General features: G+C 39.4%; 1 protein-coding gene across 1 annotated transcript in view; it reads right to left on the bottom strand.

Annotated features, from left to right (window-relative positions):
* ATP6AP1 (ATPase H+ transporting accessory protein 1) overlaps window positions 1–20,705 on the bottom strand; it is a 59,807-nt gene that overhangs the window by 19,043 nt on the left and 20,059 nt on the right. The window contains exon 6 of the mRNA XM_076329879.1: window positions 16,565–16,650. Coding sequence (XP_076185994.1) covers window positions 16,565–16,650 — 86 coding nt within the window. The remainder of the gene's footprint in view (window positions 1–16,564; window positions 16,651–20,705) is intronic.

Genomic DNA, 20,705 nt, shown 5'->3' with positions numbered 1-20,705 from the left:
TTTCAGTGGTGCCCAGCAACAGGACCAGAGGCAATGGCACAAACTGAAACACAGGAGATTCCATCTGAACATCAGGAAACACTTTTTCTACTGTGAGGGTGACCTAGCACTGGCACAGGTTGCCCAAAGAAGTTGTGGAGTCCCCATCCTCGGAGATGTTCAAAATCCAACTAGACGTGGTACTGGGCAACTGGCTCTAGGTGGCCCTGCTTGAGCAGGGAGGTTGGACTAGATGACCTCCACAGGTCACTTACAACCTCAATTATTCTGTGATTCTGTGTGATTCTATCCTAAATCATCTACAGATCTAGACCTCAGCACGACCTGAGTAGGATGCAGGATGAGGAAGGCTTCTTAACCACAATGGGCAAAGCCTAGATTCCTAGTTTTCAAAAGATATAGAAGCCCAACCTTGCTAGGATGTATTTTCCTGCCCACTAAGTGAACTACGCATATTTTACCTACTACTTTTTTCAAGTCCTATTGTTTGAATTAACTTATCAGTACCAAAATGTGAACCAAGAGATACTGTCTGACCATCACCTACAAAGATATGAAATTAGGCATAGTACTGAAAAAACCCACTGGCTCGGAGCAGCACAAAATTTCGAGTAAGTTCAAATTCAAATGCAAGCTCTGATGCAGCAACTACAGTCTTTTGTGCTCTGTTGCAAAGGATCTTACCTACCTGCAACTAATTTTGACTTTCATTCTTTATAAGTAAAACTGACAGACAAAATTTCTGCTCTGCTGCAACTGAAGCCAGAGGATGTTTAAACTGCATTTTCTACCAGGAATGTTTGTAGGGTGACCTGGTTTTACTCAGAATCCCCAAAACATTTCCAGTGGAGATGCTTAGCTTATCAGGAATTACCAGAAGCTCATGTGAATATACCTTTCTTGCTCATTTACCTATCTCATTCAAGGTGGTAGGTTATTACAACTTCAAGGTAGTTTTTAAAATTTGAAATTTCTGTTCATACTAAATCACCTGACATTTTATAACTTGCATATAATACAGTAAAACTTACATATCTAAAGACTGCACAAATCCCAAGTAATTGCACTTGCAGGTGTTATAAGAACCAGAATTTAATTTCTGAAATAGTTCTTTCCTTCCACATTAATTCTCTTCGATGCAAACAGCATGAGGTAAAGCTACAATACAGCTTTCAAGGGAAACAAAGCAGATAAAAATGTGCATTGAGTAGATTCAGGAAAATTTAGAAACCTCGTTAAGAAAAATAATTTTTTTGTATGTATGTATAAGCTGCAGTAAGCTCTTTGAATTGTGAGAGCCAAGCCCTTACATTTTTTACTCAGACATATTTCCTGTCAACATTAATGAATTTTTTCCTATGTAGAAACTTTAAACTGACCAGAATCACCAGTCTATGCAGAAAAAGCAAGCAGGTATGTAACGTGCTTCTCTTCAGTGAAACACATAATAGCAAATTTGTTCTAAGTTATAAGCAAAGAGAGAAACATGCTTTAAAATAAAGACCATTTAATTAAAAATCCATGCGTAATTAAACTATGACAATACTTGGCATAAGTATGGACTTGGATACCTGTATTGCTCACATACACATGTGCATTCACACATACACACATACAGAAAGAGTAGAGTGGAAATATACTCGGAAGTGGAGAATTTCTCAGAAATCGCATTCTTTTCCCTGCTGACTGCATGGATCTACAGGTAGATCCAGATGGAGGAGGCAGATCTGAGGGCATTTACAAAAGGACCGAGAAGAAGGAACTTAGAGGGGTCATACTTAAAAGCACACACAAAGAAAAATGTTTTCAAAGCAGGATTAAGTTTGCATTGCTGAAACTGGAATGGACTCCTCACAAAAATTGGAAATTAAACTTCCAGAAAATGGTCTCCATCTTAACACTATACTTTCTCCTTTTCACTTTCCCTTCAGCAGCTGGTAGGGAATCAGGCCACCGCTTGCTATCACACTGAAGTGAATTCTATGCTATTTTGCTATTTGTAAAGCAACTGTAAGCCTAACTAAGACATCAGAATAAATGTCAATAGCATGACATTTTGCCCAGAGGAATCCTTCACCTTTTTTTCCCTTCTTTATTAATATTCTGATAAAGCAGGGAAAAAAGAATGCACAGAAACGAGGTACATTACATCAATAGCAATCATTTATTAACAATGATTACTATCATTTTAGTGCCCTGCGGGATATATGACCAAGCTTACCGGCTCACATTATCATCTGATGGCTCCCCTGCCCAACCATGCATACTTCTACCAGCAAGCCAAATGGCTTGGGGACTGTGACACTCGGCTCCTACCCGCTGTTCTGCATCTCCCAGGGTTTTTCACAAAAGCGAGGCTGGGACACAAATGTTAAAGTCAAAATATAAGTCTCACTGTAAAAGATAATGATCTCACTGTAAAAGCTAATGTTCTCTTTTATAATTGATAGTACTGTTATGACTTGTGGAGAGTACCCAAGTCATGACACAGCACTTGGAGATTTTCGGTTAGAAGGGACAATAAAACTGCAATATTTATTATACCGCTCAGTTCAGTGGCCTGCGTAAACACAATCTGCAGTGTCAGCTCATATGTTTATGGCTAGATGTGATTCTCCACAGACCTGTCCTTTTGCAGCATTGGGCTGTGTAAGAGATCTCTTGACTGTCATTTACAGAGAATGTGACTACCCTGTGCAACTGAATATGGTGTAGAGACGAGTGAGTTAGCAGAGACCATGCAAGTGACAGAACCCAGAGCAGAGGAAGGTGCTGTGACGCAGCACTTGTGACAATCATTCTGCCTGAAAGGCCTTAAAATGAGGCAAGGAATTTTTGCATGTATGGGACATACAAGCACATCCATAAATGCCACAGTAGTCCCAATTTTTGGAAGAAAATGATTATTTCCTGTTATTTTCTCGCTCCAACTTTTAACGGATTTTTATACCAAACATTTTCAGCTAACTTAAGGAAAAGCAGGAATTGGCCTATAAAAAGATCTTGATTTTAGAAAGTAAAACAGAATATGTATAAGCTGGAATCGTAGTGGAAGGAGCTGCTACGCTTAATTCTCCACCTTAAATTTCCCTTAGGACAAATAACCCAAATACAATTATTCCAATGAAAACAAGGTCTGGGTCATCTACTAGATTGTTAAAACTCATTTACATCCTTTTAGCTAATCAGATTTTTCAATGTAACATACAAAAGAGAAAAAAAATTGTATTAAGAGCTTGCGTTGTAAAACAGAATTAATTCTGAAAGGAATCTACCAGATGTATCATTTATTCAAGGAGTATTCGCTGATGCCAATCTCCCCAGCTTTAACATTAGATTTTAGGCCCTGATTCAGGCAATTCTGCCATAAAGATAAAAGAAGCTACAGATTTTACATCATTTTTAGACTGCTAAGGGGAATACCCACTCCAGCTGGCTTTTCCCCACTTTCTTATGTCCATATGTGGAATCCAAGTTGCCATGGGAGATGTGAAAAAGGATGAAGAGCCTCTGCTGCAATAAGAGGAAACTGATATGTAGTGAGGGTTGGACTGAGATTAATAGGGGCCTGGTGGGTTACGTAATTGAAAAATGCAGACAGGGGCCAAAATGTAAGTAATAACTCACAGTGCTGGGAGAGTTGCCAGCACTGTTTGTCCCAGATGTAGGCTAGTCACAGGGGAATTAAAAATCTGAAGATCCATAAAAGCCTCCCTCCCTCCACTTAATATTTTGATCCCACAGCACTTTGGAGGACTAATCTGCAAAACTGGGGAGCCTGTCTCCCTTTTTTTTCTTAATTTGAAGAAAGAGGTGTGGACAGGATGATAGTATTACATATTACACTTAAATTTTTTACTGAAACATCAAGGAAATTAATTTTTAGATTTAAAAAGTTACACGTCATTCTTACAATTTCTCAGGTCTGTCTGTAATAAATGACAGTCTAAATACCAGTATGTTTTTCAGATGGTCAGATTCTCCCTGTAAAAATACTGTGTTCAATGTGACACCACCATTCTTTGCTTTCAGCATCTCCATCTGTGTGTGACAACTCTTTTGGAGAAAACAGAGAAAGTCAGAACTTGCACTGCAGGAACTTGTGAGGGGTGTCTGGCTCTGTCTTCCTAGTTTTGCTGAACCAAAAGGCAAAGGCCAATAATTCTAGCAAATTGGATGTCTTTGACAGGGAAGTTAAAACAAGAATTTTTTTTCACAGAAAATCAATAAAAAGGTGCTTACCTTCTACTCTGCTTTCTTGCACTCAGTATCCACTTAATTTTTCTGACAGTAGTGTATGTAAGCTAAAAGGTGTATATATATAAATGAAAACCACATCAGAAAGTCTAGACAAAGCTAATCTTTGAAATAACATCCATTCAGTTTTGAAGGAGATTACCATGCTTTCTTTTCTCAATAAACCTTTTTTCCCCCTCTAAGTTTGTCTCAAAACAGACGTATTTCCACCAAAGCCTAGTTAACCCTTCCAGTTAACACACCTCAGCCAATGTCATCAATCTCAATTTCATAATTTCCTTCATCTACCAGTTTCTAGCCCATCAACTAAAACAAAATGAGATCAAACCATGCAACTTTTGCCAGCAGTTAGGTGTAACTACCACCTCTATGGCTGGTCATTACTGACCCTTGTCATGATGTTTTGATATTAAACTTTGAAAAATTGAATTTTATAAGGTGAGGGTATGAGAAAACAAGGTCCAACTTCCTTTCAGCACTCCTGTGGGATTGCTTTAGCAACCTGATGCCTATTGCTGTTCCTACCCCATAGCCAAGCTTCCCTTGCCAGGTAATGGGAAACCTGGCTGGGGATTGAGTTCAACCACAATCAGTTGCTCCTGCTGGCAGTTTGGATCCTGAGAAAAATTGTGGAGCAGTAGCAAGGAACATCACTAGGGTCATAAGGAAATCATGTACTGGGTAGGAGGAAGGAGTTTTCAACAGCAAGGAGATAAAGGGGTATCTAACATTCTCCTTGCAATAGCTCTGCTCAATGTAAGGCAAGAAACCCTCCTTACTCTGTTCCAGGATTTTGCATGTGATTCAGCTGAAAGCCCCAGAGGCAGAGAAATCTAGCTGTTAGAATACTTGGGGTTTAACTGTCATACTGTAGTGCACTAAAATGTAGAATGATACTTTTTATGATTCATTATCGGTCTGTGAAGTCACTCAATCATTTGGGCTAAACCAGAAATCCCATCACAGAAGAACAGCTGCAATGTTTCAATAAAATTGTAAACATTGAGGTTTTAGTAAAATGACAAGGACAGAACAAGAACAAAATATGCCATGTAATATCAAATTTGATGTCAGGCACCACTTTATGAATGGCTTTTACAGCAATGCTTCCATTAACAAATTTAGAAAAGGCTTGTAGCATTTTGGCAGGAAAAGGATAGGTTTCTTGCCTTTTTTTTTTACTGGGGGTGTGCCTACCAGTGACACTAAGGACATATGTCATACAACAGCCCAATAATAGAGGCTCCCATGCTAGGTTGGAGTGAGCTGGTAAGCCTACATGGATCAGTACAGTGCTATGATACTAGGTTGGATCCCAGAAGAAACAGCCTTGTCAACCTCATGCTGGGCAAATTTGCCTCTTCTCTTACAGCATCCCAGTACCTCAGCAGGCTAACAGTACGGGCGTCCACTGGTGAGCCCCAGAGCCCTCCCACCATTGCCTCTGGGTCTGCTGTAGTTTGGCTGGTGCTAACACAGGTGACTGCACAGGGATCTGACTGTACAGGGCTATTTCCTCAAAAGATATTAGCACCAGAAGTTTCTGTAAGCAGTTAATTTTCTAATTTGACAACTTGCTAAAAAGAAAGATACCATATATTAGGTGACTGAAATCTGAATCAGTTTAAAGTTTTTAGCTACAAAGGATGAGGTAATACGGTCCCGGAAAGAAATAAGATCTGTATTTCAATAAACAAACACTCCTGTAACAGTCTGTCAACATTTTATTAACACCCTGGCCTAGTTCTTAGCTTTGTCTGCTAAAGCTCTAATGTGCAATCTTTGTGAATAGAAGCTTGCATGCAATTCCAGGTTAACGGATTTTTATGGAAAAGCCTGTAGGATTTAGTAAAAGTAACTTTTAGAGAGAACATTCCAATAGAACTATCCATCACTAAAGCAAGGATATATTTCTCTGTTAAAGTCATAAGTATGCTTGAAAATTACACAAAAAATTATCATCCTCTCTCCTAACTTTAGAGGCATGTATGCTGTATTTATGAGTTTAATGGCTGCATATGCATAATGGCTATGTATGCATAATGATGGCCCCTCTTTTCTGTTTCAAATGGCAGAAAACCATTAGCTGATGGCTTTGAATAGAGTCTAATGCTTCAGGGGATTGCAGGCAGGATAAGAGTTAGAAAGCAGAGAAAACCACAACCACTACCTGCACAAATATGGCAGATCTAGAACTGTGCAAGAAAATGTCTTCCTACCACAAAACATTGAATTTCTAAAATGGAAACATTTTGTGGCACTCCATAGAGTGAATAAATTATTTCCTAAAGTGAAAAGAAAGATAGAATATGATATGCCAGTTGAAACTAAAATGAAATAATCCAGGTTTCTTCTAATTAGTCTTAACTGTGTTACAGATTGGATGCACTAAAACTTCCCAGGGTCAGGGATCTTCATTTTACCGATTATTGGAAAATTTTTATGTCATGTGTTGGTAAAGTGTGTCTTTGTTCCTCTAACAGCTATTTCTTTAGCACAGACAATGGAGACTGCACTAGAAATCAAATGGTGCAGGATGTAAATGCTTTTGCCAGTGCATGGGGCATCCCTGTGGTTGCACCAGCTGGTTCTTTTACCAGCTTTATTCATTTAATTTCCTACAAAGGGAAGGAAGACAAGAAGTACTGCAGGTAGATGTTTAGGGCAAGGCTGCTCTGACCACATGCAGGAGCTACCTAGCCATACAGCACCGAGCTCCTGGCTCTTAAGCCCTAGGGACAAGCTGGGAGGAGACACATATGCTCCTCTGTGTCTGTGAGGATGCTGTGATCCTCTGGGTGGGTAGGATCATTTACAGTTTCTAAGCCTTTGCTTCCCCAAAATGGGAATGTATGTCTGCCTCTGAAAAAGATCATGCCTATGGGCTTTGGTGTATGGAGAAGGTGCTGAAGATACAAGTCTCTTTGCTCACCAGTAGCAATGAATGGGGAAAGGATTCAGAGTTCCCAGAGGCACCTTGCAGATCCTTAATTACAGGGATCTTGAGAATCCAACCTGTTTCACTACACTGAAAGTAAGGAAAACTGCACCAAACATGGGGTGCTACCTATCCGATTTCCAGCTGACACAATCACTTTTTGTTACGGATTTCCTGGTTGCCAGCAGAACGATGATTTATGTGCGGCAGACATTTTTTTGATGTGGCAATTACCTTCATTTTCAAAAGTGGCAATTCTACAACAACCTGATAGGCGAGCATGAGGAAAGTCCATGAGCTTCCTTTAGTGGAGCTTTGTTTAGTCTGTTGGCTGCCTCTTCTGGCTCATGGACTTTAGTTAAATAAGTTACATATTAGATTTCACATTCCTGTCCCAGAGAAATGCTATGTCAATATCCCAACCTTCTACTGCCAAGACACAAGACCGGCTAAACTGTGTGAGACCGAAGGTCCACCTAGCTCTCTGCCAGTGCTACTGATAGTAACTGGCAGCTAAAAATAAGAAAAGGGTAAATACAAACAACACTTATGCCAGGATACCCTCCCTGATTTCTGTAGTCTTTGGGTTAGAAACCTTCACAGCTGAAGGTTGCATTCAAATGAACACGTGTAATAGGATCTTCCTTCCATCATTCCTTCCTATCTTTCTTCCATTAGTTCACTAAATCACTGAAATCCATGTACTTTTGTCACCCAAAAATAGTTTATTTTGTTTCTTTAAAGGAATTTGGTGCTTCTGAATTCCTGTGTTATGGTCTGTGAGTGGTGATAATCGTGAATACTGGCCAGAGACAGTAAGTATTTATTTCCTGTTTAGCCCATCCATGTTATCGGTGTTCTCATTTATTATTTCCCTCTTGAATTGCCACTTTTCCTGGCTAAAATTTTTTAATCTCGTAGCTCTACTGTATCCCTTTGGAGATGGGGTGGCCAGAATCACACACACTATTCCACTGGCTGACTTGCACTCACCAAGGGCTTAGTGAATTAATTGACGCTTGCTGCTTTGCCCTCCTCCTTCCCAAATGATTGGTAACACTCTGCTCGCTATTCATCCCGCTGCTGACTGCTGGGATGTTCCAAGAGATCTACCCATGGTCGCACCATAATCTCCCTTCTCAGAAATAGCAACCACAGTATAATATGCATATTTAAGGTTTTCCTTAGGTGTGTTACTTTCCTTCATACTGGATTTCGTCTGTTGTTGTATCACTCAGTAACGCAGTGCTGTGAGTGGTTTCTCCAGCTGGTCAGTACATCAGCAAACTTCAGCACCTTCAGATTTCAGCCCCCTTTCCATACTAACAACGACTCTGTTGAACAGCACAGGTATCAACACCAATCCCCAGGGAATTCCACTGGTAATTACTCTCCACTGTAAGCACCGATCCTTTATTTTTATCCTTTGTTTCCTACCTTTATGCTTTTTTATTTCTGCCCAAAAATAATTTCACTTTTTTACCTTTTTTACTGTAGCAACAGGATCACTTTTACTTATGTATTTTATGCCTCTCAAAGAACACTGAATCCATGTTATATTTTCTTCATATATCCACATGTTTACTACTCTAGTTTCAACCAATTTTGTCTGTACAGAAGATAGGTTTCCTGGCTGTATTTCTCCAGAGATATGGAGCCTCTTTTCAAACCCCATGTCACACTTGCCGCTTCCTGCTCCTCTGGAGTTAAGGCCAAACTAATTTATAATTTTTATATATACATATATATTACATAAATTATAATTTGTAAGTTGTACATTAGAAATCATTACAATTGATAGTTTGGCAGTTTCTTATTTTAGGTAAAACTTAGGTGAAAATTATCTGATCTTGGTGATATGATACTATTCATTTTATTGACTTACTCTGAAATCTCTTCTACTACCACCTCAGTAACAGCAAAAGTTTTTGAGGCTCGATGATTACTGAAAAAGTCAGTGAGAACTTCTCTGTGTTCCAGCACAGAGATGATCAACACACAGACTCATTTGGCTTTGTGTTGTCACTCATTTTTCTGAGTTCCTCTTTTTTATTAGATCCAATGCTCTCTGAACAAATTCCTGTCTAATGTGTTTTTATTCATAGTTTTTATGTCTTTTGCAGATTATTCCTCTGAATCTCTTTAAGTCTTCCATATGATTTTGCACTGAAATTGCAAGAATTTATATTCTTTTTAATTTTCTGTATGCATACAGGACTTTTCTTTTTGAAGCATGGCTTTATTACTTTTAATAACCTCACCTCTTTCACTCTATTGTTTAATTATGACATAGTTTGGGATGTTTCCATGTGGGGAGGAGGGTGAGGGGAAAGAAGCGGTCTTTCAAAAATGCTTTTAATATGTTGTGTTTGAACAGTTTGCATTTCATCTACAAACAGTGTCAGTCAACATAATTAGTGGAGCTTACCGGGCAATTCACCAAATCACAGATACTTGGATCATTTCAATCTTTAGGTTAAAGTCATAGCACTTGGATGCTATGTTCGGCCCCAGTCTTCAAAGACTCTGTTCCTAGAATAGGACTCTAGAATTCCCAGAATACTTATCTTTGTCTCCTTGAATCCAAACTTCCTTTAAGATACAACAGCAGTACTTTACAGATCTATTCTGTCACTCTAATAAATTTTTTACCTTGGCATTTTCCTTCCAGAAAGTTTTCAGCATGCCTACCAACATGCCATACCAATATGCTTGTTTACAGTTACACATTCCATCTAGTCTATCTTATTTTAGCCTTTTATCTTAATTTTTATCTGAATTATTATGTTTAATGACCTCTGCCTAAATATGACTGTATTTTACAGAGTATTCCTTGCAATTTTTATACCTGCATTTTACCAATTTCTGTTTTCTCCTAAGACAGAATTCATCCTCACTTCTGTCCTTCTCCACCGTCCCTCCCCTACCCCAGTTTTCCTGGTCCTTAGTTTTAAATGCAAAATAAATACAACTTTCTAATTTGGTGTATATGGAACACCTGTATAGGTTTCATCTATGCCTTAAAAAATCAGTTAGCAACTGAAAATAAAAATATTGTTCTGATCAGATGAGAATAACAGTTTAGCTCCATGCTGCCCTTCATTTCCCAGTGAAGTCAATAAGCATATATATATAAAAACATAAATATAAAATGAAAGTTGAAGTTGCAAAAATGTTTAAAGTAAGTAAATTTTAATGCCCTAGTGCAAAGTCTGGGGTTAAAGGTAAAACACTAGTTTTCAGTTATTTCCCTGAATTCCCCACTGACACATGGACTGAATCATACAGAATTGCTAGCAAGCATTTCTCACATCTTTAGCATTCAATTTCCAAGCTAATTTGGTTAAATGTTTGTTCATTTTTTTTTCCTCTAGAGTGAGACATAACTGGCTTCAACCAGTCTTAAGCAGTTCTTTTGTAATTATTTAAAAAGACTCCACTTCTAGTAAGTTAAAAAAAACCTGAGTTAGCTAGGAAATAATTAAGTGCATATTCTTCATCTACAAGTTAAAGTTTTTTTTTTATTATAATGAAATTCTTTAAGTGGGGAGAGGAGAGGACTAAAGGATGAGGAATTCCTGTGGTTTCTTCTTTTAGGTTGCAAGCACTGATGCTTTATTATACTATGTCAAACTGTAATTGCTCCTTCAAATGTAAAAAATGCAAGAGTAAATGAATAAGGCAATTCTTATATTCAAGGATGCATGTGGATACTAACCCTACAACCCAAACTCCTGCAAATGGCATTAAAAGCATTTTTCTAATATTTGGTTTGTGGGGAAGCTCCCATAGTATAATGTTTGAGTATATTAAATGGTTAAAATCATTCCATTAATCAGAAGTTGTGTAGTCAGTGGTGTGGCTGTTGCAGAGTTTAGTGTCCTCAGAGTGGTGAACTGTGCTGGTTTTGGCTGGAATAGAGTTAATTTTCTTCAGAGTAGCTAGTATGGGGCTGTGTGTTGGATTTGTGCTGGAAACAGTGTTGACAATACAGGGGTGTTTTAGTTACTGCTGAGCAGTGCTTACACACAGTCAAGGCCTTTTCTGCTTCTCACCCCACCCCACCAGCCAGTAGGCTGGGGGTGCACAAGAAGCTGGGGGGGGACACAGCTGGGACAGCTGACCCCAACTGACCAAAGGGATATCCCACACCATATGACATCATGCTCAGCATATAAAGCTGGGGGAAGAAGAAGGAAGGGGGGGACATTCAGAGTGATGGCGTTTGTCTTCCCAAGTAACTGTTATGCATGATGGAGCCCTGCTTTCCTGGAGATGGCTGAACACCTGCCTGCCGATGGGAAGGAGTGAATGAATTCCTTGTTTTGCTTTGCTTGCGTGCGCGGCTTTTGCTTTACCTATTAAACTGTCTTTATCTCAACCCACGGGTTTTCTCACTTTTACTCTTCCGATTCTCTCCCCCATCCCACCAGTGGGGCTGGGGGGTGAGCAAGCGGCTGAGTGGTGCTTAGTTGCTGTCTGGGGTTAAACCATGACATAGTCAACAAAAAAGAGAGGAGCTGGATGTAAGTGGAAGATGCAGCACTGCAAAATGTAATGCATTTTAAAAAATGCATTAGGTAGAAGGCAGAAACAAAGAAAATGCAACCACAAGCACTTGTCAAAGACAAAACCTTTTAATACACTTTTCAGCTGGGGTGCACATCAATAGCACCTGAGGATCCGTACCTTCAAGAGACACTTTTAAAGAGTGAAATGCAACCAGTTGTGCTGCAGATGCCCATGCTATTTATGGCTGAATATAGTTCCTATAACTCATATTGCTTGGCTCTGAGTGGGATCAAAGACTCAACACACTTAAACACCAACTAGAGCAGACAGCTTGTAGAACAAAGCAGTCAAAAGCCCATGGTAGCTGAAGCTCTCTGAAAATGTGGAGGCAGTAGAGAAGGTTTAAACAGCACTTCACAATGCATCTGTAAAAAGTGGAGTCAGCAAAATGAATATTGGCTGGGAAGTAGTCACAAATCTCCTTTTGGCCATATGTGGTTCCTCAGCATTCAGTTTAACTGGGAAAAGATAACAACTAAAAAACTGTCTTGCAGAAGTTTCAGAAGCAAACTTGTAAAAATGTGACATGGACACCATGAGAATCTGAAGGATGGGAAACATTATGAGATTTATGATTTGAGGCATATCTATCTTTCAATCACTGCAGTCCTTTTAACCTCTCCAATTCCAACAGCACAGGTAAAATTATGCATTACAACCACAAGCCAAAGAACCTAATTAGCAGCAAACACAAGTAGGAGGGGTGACTTTGATCATAGTCACCAAGAATACAAAAATTCATATATTCATGAGAACTCCTGATGCAAGAGTGGAACAAGAACTGCAAGTGGGTTTGATTCTCCTGAAGCAAAATAAGCTATCAAATGAGTTTCAAGGGGAAGAAAGTTCTTGGCAGGAGACTCCTCAATTCTTGGGGTAAGTTTCTGGGTTTTAATGGAAAAAAAGATGAGCAATGTTGAGTGAGAGTTGTCTAACTAAATGTATATGTCAAGATCTGACCTAAGCACGAGGACTGCCTTTATGGTTATCAGAGACAAAGGAGATTACGAAGGGTGAGTTTCATCTCATCCTGCAGCAGTCCCCTACAAAGTAGGTCAGAAGGATTATACCCTAAAAAGCCTTTGATTGTAAAGAGAACCATAGTTGATGACTTCAGATGTAGACATTTACACTTCACTTGCCCAGAATTAGGTGATACAAATCACTCTCTCAATGTCAGCCCAACTCAGCCAGACCTTGAAGGCAAAGCATTTTAGAACAAGAGTCACAAGATGTGGCAGTTGCCAAGTTGGAGGAAGGCAGCTCTTTTACGACAGGATGGGACATCCAGAGGAATCATCAACTGCTTAGTGAAACCATTTCATGTAGGTCACCAAACAGCCTCTGTTTCAGGGTCTTAATTCTGTGTCCCAGCTTCAAATTCTGAAACTGGAACAGAACAAGAACCAGCCTGAATAAATCTCCGTTGTGCATTGGGGCTATTAACTGATAACTATGATAGCCCAAAGGGATCTGTGGCTGCACTGACTAACAGCTAACAGCTAACTAACAGCTCTTTCTCATTAAATCAGAAAAGACACACAATCAGGGGATTTTTTTCTTTCTGCCTCATTAATTCACTTTCTGTGAAGCCAATACCAGTCTGGAATCTTTTCCAGTATATGCATTTCTCACATTTATTTTTCTCTGCTTGAGGCAATGGAAGAATGAGCGAATGTAACAAGATGATGCTATGAAGCCATTAACTGCCCAACAGCAAGGAGGTAGAGCTATCGGGAGAGAAGTATCTCATAGCCCCAGTGTTTGGGAGCTTCACTGCATAAAATTAATTTACCTGATCAGAAGGAACTGTCTTTTTTTGTGTGTGTGTCATGCTTAAAGCTCATTTCCTTCATCAACGAGAAAAAGTCAACTTAGTAAATGCAAATCTTTCATACTGAATGATTGCTATTGATTTTCAAATGTATTAAGTAATGGAAACTCTTTTCCCATATGATCAAAGCCTTTTACTTCTCATATATAGTAATCTTTGTTATCACTGGGGAGTGACCCTGTAACTTCTAGATCATGGAATATAGTCTTTATACCTCAAGCAAAGGGAGTCAGTCCTTTAGCTTAAGGTTACAAAACCGTTCACATCTTCTGTAGTTCAAGCATAGCCAAAGATATGCAATACATACTCAGAAGACGTTACATGCAAATGTACAGACTGATGAACCCTCAAAGGTACTTTCCATTTTGTGTTTTCTAGCTCTGCACAGAAGCTGATAACATTGAATGCACTGAAATAACATAAAGTTATTGTGGGGGGAAAAAGTATGCTCCAAATGGTTTTATATGGCATTGAATTTAAAGAATTAAGAAAAGTTTAAATTGCTTATTTTTAAAAAATGCAGAACATCTTAAAATACATTGCTTTAATTATTTAACAGTGCTCCAGTTGCTCAAAGTCACTTTAATTTAGAAAGCCTGTTGAAATATGCATAGATTTAAAATTCAACAAACTTTTAAAATTGCTCAAAAAATTCCTTCTCTTGACACCAGTTCTTTCATTAATTAAAAATATTTTTCATTCTAATTGTTCTAAATGCAATTTGCAGCTAAGAATGCCCATGTCCCTTTGATTTCAAAGAGTAAAGAGCCACAATAACTAAATAATTTTTATTTTTATTTCAGATCTTTGTTAAAAAAAAATAATGTGGTATTTACAAAAAAGGCAGATCAAAAGTCTTGGACTCATGTCCTCTCCTTTACCACAAGAAACATACAGCACAGAGAATATCAATGTGAACTTCCTCATGCTGCTCTGTCTTTGTATTCTAACTCTGGTCTTCAAAACCCAGCCTCTGGAAATGAATTTCACAGGGTGGATTATTGAAGAAAGTTCATGTTTTTCTTCAGTAGAACTAGCCTTTTTCCTAGAGTCTGAAGGGACTATTCTGACCATCTTAGAATCATAGAATCATAGAATCATTGAGGTTGGAAAAGACCTCTAAGGTCATCGAGTCCAACCGTCAACCCAACACCACCATGCCCACTAAACCATGTCCCTAAGCGCCTCATCTACACGTCTTTTAAATACCTCCAGGGATGGGGACTGGTTTCGGCAGGGATGGAGTTAATTTTCTTCCTAGTAGCTGGTACAGTGCTGTGCTTTGGATTTAGGATGAGAATAATGTTGATAACACGCCGATGTTTTAGTTGTTGCTAAGTAGTGCTTACACTGGTCAAGGACTTTTCAGCTTCCCATGCTCTACCGACTGAGAAGGCTGGAGGTGCACAAGAAGCTGGGAGGGGGCACAGCCAGGACAGCTGACGCAAACTGGCCAAAGGGATATTCCATACCATATGACATCATGCTCAGCATATAAAGCTGGGGGAAGAAGAAGGAAGGGGGGGACGTTCGGAGTGATGGTGTTTGTCTTCCCAAGTAACCGTTAGGCGTGATGGAGCCCTGCTTTCCTGGAGATGGCTGAACACCTGCCTGCCGATGGGAAGGAGTGAATTAATTCCTTGTTTTGTTCTGCTTGAGTGCGTGGCTTTTGCTTTACCTATTAAACTCCCTTTATCTCAACCCATGAGTTTTCTCACTTTTACCCTTCTGATTCTCTCCCTCATCCCACCCACCGGAGAGTGAGTGAGCAAGCGGCTGCGTGGTGCTTAGTTTCTGGCTGGGTTAAACCACAACAGATAGCCAGAGGTTCGAGATCCTACCTCCCTGCAAAAACCCAGATCATTTCTGATCGAACACAGAACAGCTTTGGGGGGCTCATCCACTTTTGGCTTAAAGAACATTTATGAAGCGCTGTCATGTTGCCTCTTACTCTTCTTTTGGATAAGCTAAAGGGAATTCTCTCCATACCCATTTAAAACAGGTTTTCTAGGTGGTGTTCTTGTGCTAAGAACAGTTGTGAATTTTTCTTAGCGTTCCCTCCTGAAAATCCTCCAGCTTCTCAAGATCCTATGTGCAGTGCTCACACTAGTTCTAGAGAATCCCACTAATGGCTTTCCTGTTGCCTAGACCAAGGAAATTACATCCTCTGTATTTCCAAATGACATTATCTTGAGTTTGAATTAAAATTCAAATTAAATTAAGCATCATATTAGGAGCTCAGATGTGTTACCACTGGAACAGATAGATATGTTCCTTTCAAAGTTGCTGATTTTTAGGATACAGCCCATCCCTCATATGCCTCTTTTCTTAGTGGGAACTGTATTCTGTTTTCCTCAAGGCGTTACTGTCTTTGCATTAAAATTAAAATTTGAATATTTCTTGATTACAACCTGTATGTCAGACAAAACAGATAAGTCCGCATAAATAACTATTCTGCATTGCTACTTACTGCTAACATAATATGATGTTCTGACTATCAGCAAGGGTGAAAACTTTGCCTTCCAGTTGTAAATACCAAGTACTGACTAAAAGGAATGAAACCAGTTAATTTAAAAATGGATATATTAGTAGCCTTCAGTTAATTAACAACACTTCCCCTTTACTGACCAGTCACACTGAGAAGCTCAATAAGGTTCCATGTAGAAGTTACTAAAAACCCATTAGATTTAAATGGAAAAAACCCTAAAATTACAGTCCTTAAAAATAATAATAAGTTCTAAAGACAATGGCAGAGCTATGGTCTCCTAGAACAATAGAACTTCAATAGTTATGTAATATAGCTATCGCACATGAAAATTCATGCAATAATTTCTGGTCAAAACTTCATATAATACAGATTGCTTGCTTGTATAATCTTGAAAATAATCTACAGCATTCCTCTGCAAACATTAAGTTGTTAGGTGCCAAAAATTTGACAGTTGTAGGCACTGAAGATTACTCACCCTTGAAGGTCTCACTGCAGTATAAATTACTGAGAAATGAATCCCTTGTTCCTGCAGATCCATGGTCAGTCTTCCAATTATTTTGTCTATAAATAGAAACATGTATAATTTAACAAACTCTGTGAGCTGAGAAACCTAAAATCCTACAGTAGTTGGAGAAGTAATGAGCTAGATGCTTAAGCTTATTTAGTTTATTTAGGTCCTCGTAATATTTATGTCAATAGGTAGAAATGGGATAAGACATATCCAGTGTCTTGAAAAATGCACAATTTCAATGAGACAATACAAAACAAATACATTACAATGGTTCAGAAAAAGGGGTGATTTTGAAAGTGAAAAGTGAATACCATAGAAACAATACCTGAAAGGTTGAACTTTGGGCAATTAAAAGCAAGAGCAGAAGAAATTTCTTAAGAGATGAGAGCAGGATGCATATACTGTTAGTCAAGTGACCAGCTAATAAATAAATAATAAAGCTTAAGTAGTTTTATTCTCTGAATTATTACAAAGTACACAGAACCAATCACTGAGAAACAATACTCAAAACGTAGTGCTTAGTTTTGGGCATGATATGCATAACATTGGCAGCAATATTCTTTTTTGTTTCGGTGGATTTAAAGCCTGATTCTGCACCCTCAACTGGATATGGAAAATTTTGCTGTTGATCACAGTGGAGGCCAAAAGGGAAATATGGTGGAATATTTCTGAAAAAGGAAGGAAAAGTCAAGTAAGGAAGAGAGGGCCTTTCAAAGAGGTCCAAAGACGCCTCTATAGAAGATCCTCCTTTAGTTCTGAAACCACAGGCAGTTGTGACAAATACTTACAACTGATAAATGTTTTCAGGCTGTATGCAGAAACATTAACATCTGCTTATGATAAGGAGCATAATAGTTGTGAATCAAGAAACATTATTAGTGTTGTTATTGGGACTGATGAGAAATAAGCAAGCAGACTCAGATTCACTGTTTCAGTGCCTTCCCACTTCTCATCCATGTACCAGTCTGGTGAATGGATATTTTATAGCCTGGACATACAGGCTTCTCAGATTTCGAGGTTATACTTTACAGAAATTTTATTTCATTTTCACGTACTGAAAGTGGAGCTTATAGAATCATAGAATAGTTTGGGTTGGAAGGGACCTTTAAAGGTCATCTAGTCCAACCCCCCCGCCGTGGGCAGGGACATCTTCAACTAGATCAGGTTGCTCAGAGCCCTCTCCAGCCTGACCTTGAACGTTTCCAGGGATGGGGCATCCACCACCTCTCGGGGCAACCTGTGCCAGTGTTTCACCACCCTCAGTGTAAAAAATTTCTTCCCTATATCCAGTCTAAATCTACCCCCCTTTAGTTTAAAGCCATTCCCCCTTGTCCTGTCACAACAGGCCCTGCTAAGAAGTCTGCCGCCATCTTTTTTATAAGCCCCCTTTAAGTACTGATAGGCCGCAATGAGGTCTCCCTGACGCCTTCTCTTCTCTAGGCTGAACAACCCCAACTCTCTCAGCCTTTCTTCATAGCAGAGGTGTTCCATCCCCCTGATCCTTTTCGTGGCCCTCCTCTGGACCCGCTCCAACAGGTCCGTGTCTTTCTTATGCTGAGGCCTCCAGAGCTGGACGCAGGACTCCAGGTGGGGTCTCACCAGAGCAGAGTGGAGGGGCAGAATCACCTCCCTCGACCTGCTGGCCACGCTGCTTTTGATGCAGCCCAGGATACGATTGGCCTTCTGGGCTGCGAGCGCACGTTGCTGGCTCATGTCCAGCTCTTCATCCACCAGTACCCCCAAGTCCTTCTCGGCAGGGCTGCTCTCAATCCCTTCATCCCCCAGCCTGTATTGATGCTGGGGGTTGCCCCGACCCAGGTGCAGGACCTTGCACTTGGCCTTGTTGAACCTCATGAGGTTCACACGGGCCCACTTCTCCAGCTTGTCCAGGTCCCTCTGGATGGCATCCCATCCCTCTGGTGTGTCGACCGCACCACTCAGCTTGGTGTCATCTGCAAACTTACTGAGGGTGCACTCGATCCCACTGTCCATGTCATTGATGAAGATATTAAACAGTACCGGTCCCAATACGGACCCCTGTGGGACGCCACTCGTCACCAATCTCCATTTGGACATTGAGCCTATATTATTATCCTTTTTAACCTTTTCTGTTTACAGTGATTGTGGTCTCCTGGCTAAGGAAAATGTTTAGCTTTTGTAAAAATGCAAGCATTGTTTTTTCTGCAGAGTTTTAATCAAATTGATTTCCTCATATCAGTCAAGAATCATAGCTATGTAAATTTTCGTTCTAAAAAATTATTGCTAAAAAGATCTACTATAAGAAACGGACTTCCTCAGAAAAACAACTGCTTATATACAACTACTGTAATTATATTGGATGTGGAGGTCCAAGACATTACATAATGTATATTTTGTATTCTATATGCACAGAGTGCAACTCACTGGAAATTCTCAGCAGCCTCAGCTAAAATTTTCAGAAGAAAAAAATAATACATAGAAAAATGCATAGATTGTCTTTGGTTTTTCTTTCATTAAAGCAATCGATTGCTTTCTGAAATAACACGTTATTTGCATTTCACTTCAGTAAGGAGCTACATGTAACTATAGTTACCAGTCACATCTATAGCTCTTGCCTTTGGGAAGATTCTAGAGGCAATTCCTTCATTCAGAGAAGCTGCTGTGAACACCCTTATGACAACAGAGTCGATACACATCTCTGCCTGTGATCAAAACTCTACCTTGCTTATGAAGTATTTGCAAATTCTCCAAGGAAAAGGGCCCAGATTGTCCACCATATTTTAGAGCACCTAAATTACATGCCTACATGGGAACATTAGTCATCCCAGGCTCTTTCTTTAATGGAACAAGAGGCATGTCCAGATGGTGATATTGATGTTAGAGTGATTTTAGAGTGGTTCCACTGAAGTTTTTTTTTTCATTTTAGATAGCATGGATCAAGGAAACACTACGTAGATCTATGAATGCAAAACAGTTTGTCTAGGATAACACCTTCCAATTAGCATAGCTGCCTGCATCTATGCCCTGGTGGAAGGATTAAACCTTTTTAACTCATTGAAGACACATCCCTTGAATTTCACCAGGGAGTGCTGGATTAGTACTATTATTATTTTCTAATCTACCTTAATTTCTTTGTGTGATTTTACACATGGATGGAAGGGATGGAAGAAATTAACTGAGAAGAAATATTCTGGAAGGAGAAAAGTAAAAAGAAAGGAAGAGTATAAACTATGAACAAGAGAGAAAAAAACAGAAAAGAGCAAGACGAGGGGGAAAAATAGGAGAGAAGAGAAAGAGCGGAAAGAGGAATGCACTGAAAATCAGAGTGGAAAAGGAATATACGCAATAGCAATTAAAGAGCCTCATTTTATGCAGATGGAGTCATAGGCAGCTTTGCCATTGATTTTGAGGTATGCTGGATCCAGCAGGTAAGACTGACATGGCAGAATGCAACCTTCTCCTGAGCAGAGAAACATTTGGAAAGCTGGCAAAAACTGAGTAATAATGTCAAACTCTACCTCATGCAAAAGAAAGAAAGAAGAAATACTGAAAAGAAGCATAAAGAAAACAGTTGTCTGAATCCCGTGAAACTTGAGCAGATTTGGATTCTGAATTCCAGTTTGGATTTCATAATGAGCCTCATTTTAATAATGTGCTAAAAACCTCTGCTTACTCCAGCTTCTAGATATTTCAGAACAGCACATTTCCCTTGGGCAGAATCTGAGCCCATTTGTTCTGTCTTACAGAGCTTCCTGTCTGCAGCGAGTAAAACAGCAGGAGAGATTTCTCTGACATTTTATTACATCAGATTTTAAAACCCTCTACAGCGGAAAGGAAAGAGGTTGCTGTGGCAAACATAAGAGGCTTTGTGAACTTCCAGGCAGCCTACTACAGGTCTGCAGTGTTTTTCTATGGGTTTACTGTGGATACTGAAAAAAAAAATTACAAGCAATATTTATGGGTTAACAATTCTCTTGTCACGTTGCAGGTATGTGACAAACAGTATTTTTTGTTACTTACCCAGTAGGATCTAGCAGCAGTCCCTCCATAACAAACACCAATAACTCATGACCTTGCAAGCAGTTCTGGCCTTGAAGGGTCTCCTGACAGCAATAGTTGGCAAATG

Source organism: Aptenodytes patagonicus, chromosome 1 (genome assembly GCF_965638725.1).
Source record: "Aptenodytes patagonicus chromosome 1, bAptPat1.pri.cur, whole genome shotgun sequence".
Taxonomy (NCBI): domain Eukaryota; kingdom Metazoa; phylum Chordata; class Aves; order Sphenisciformes; family Spheniscidae; genus Aptenodytes; species Aptenodytes patagonicus.
This window is presented reverse-complemented; position numbering and strand designations above follow the sequence as displayed.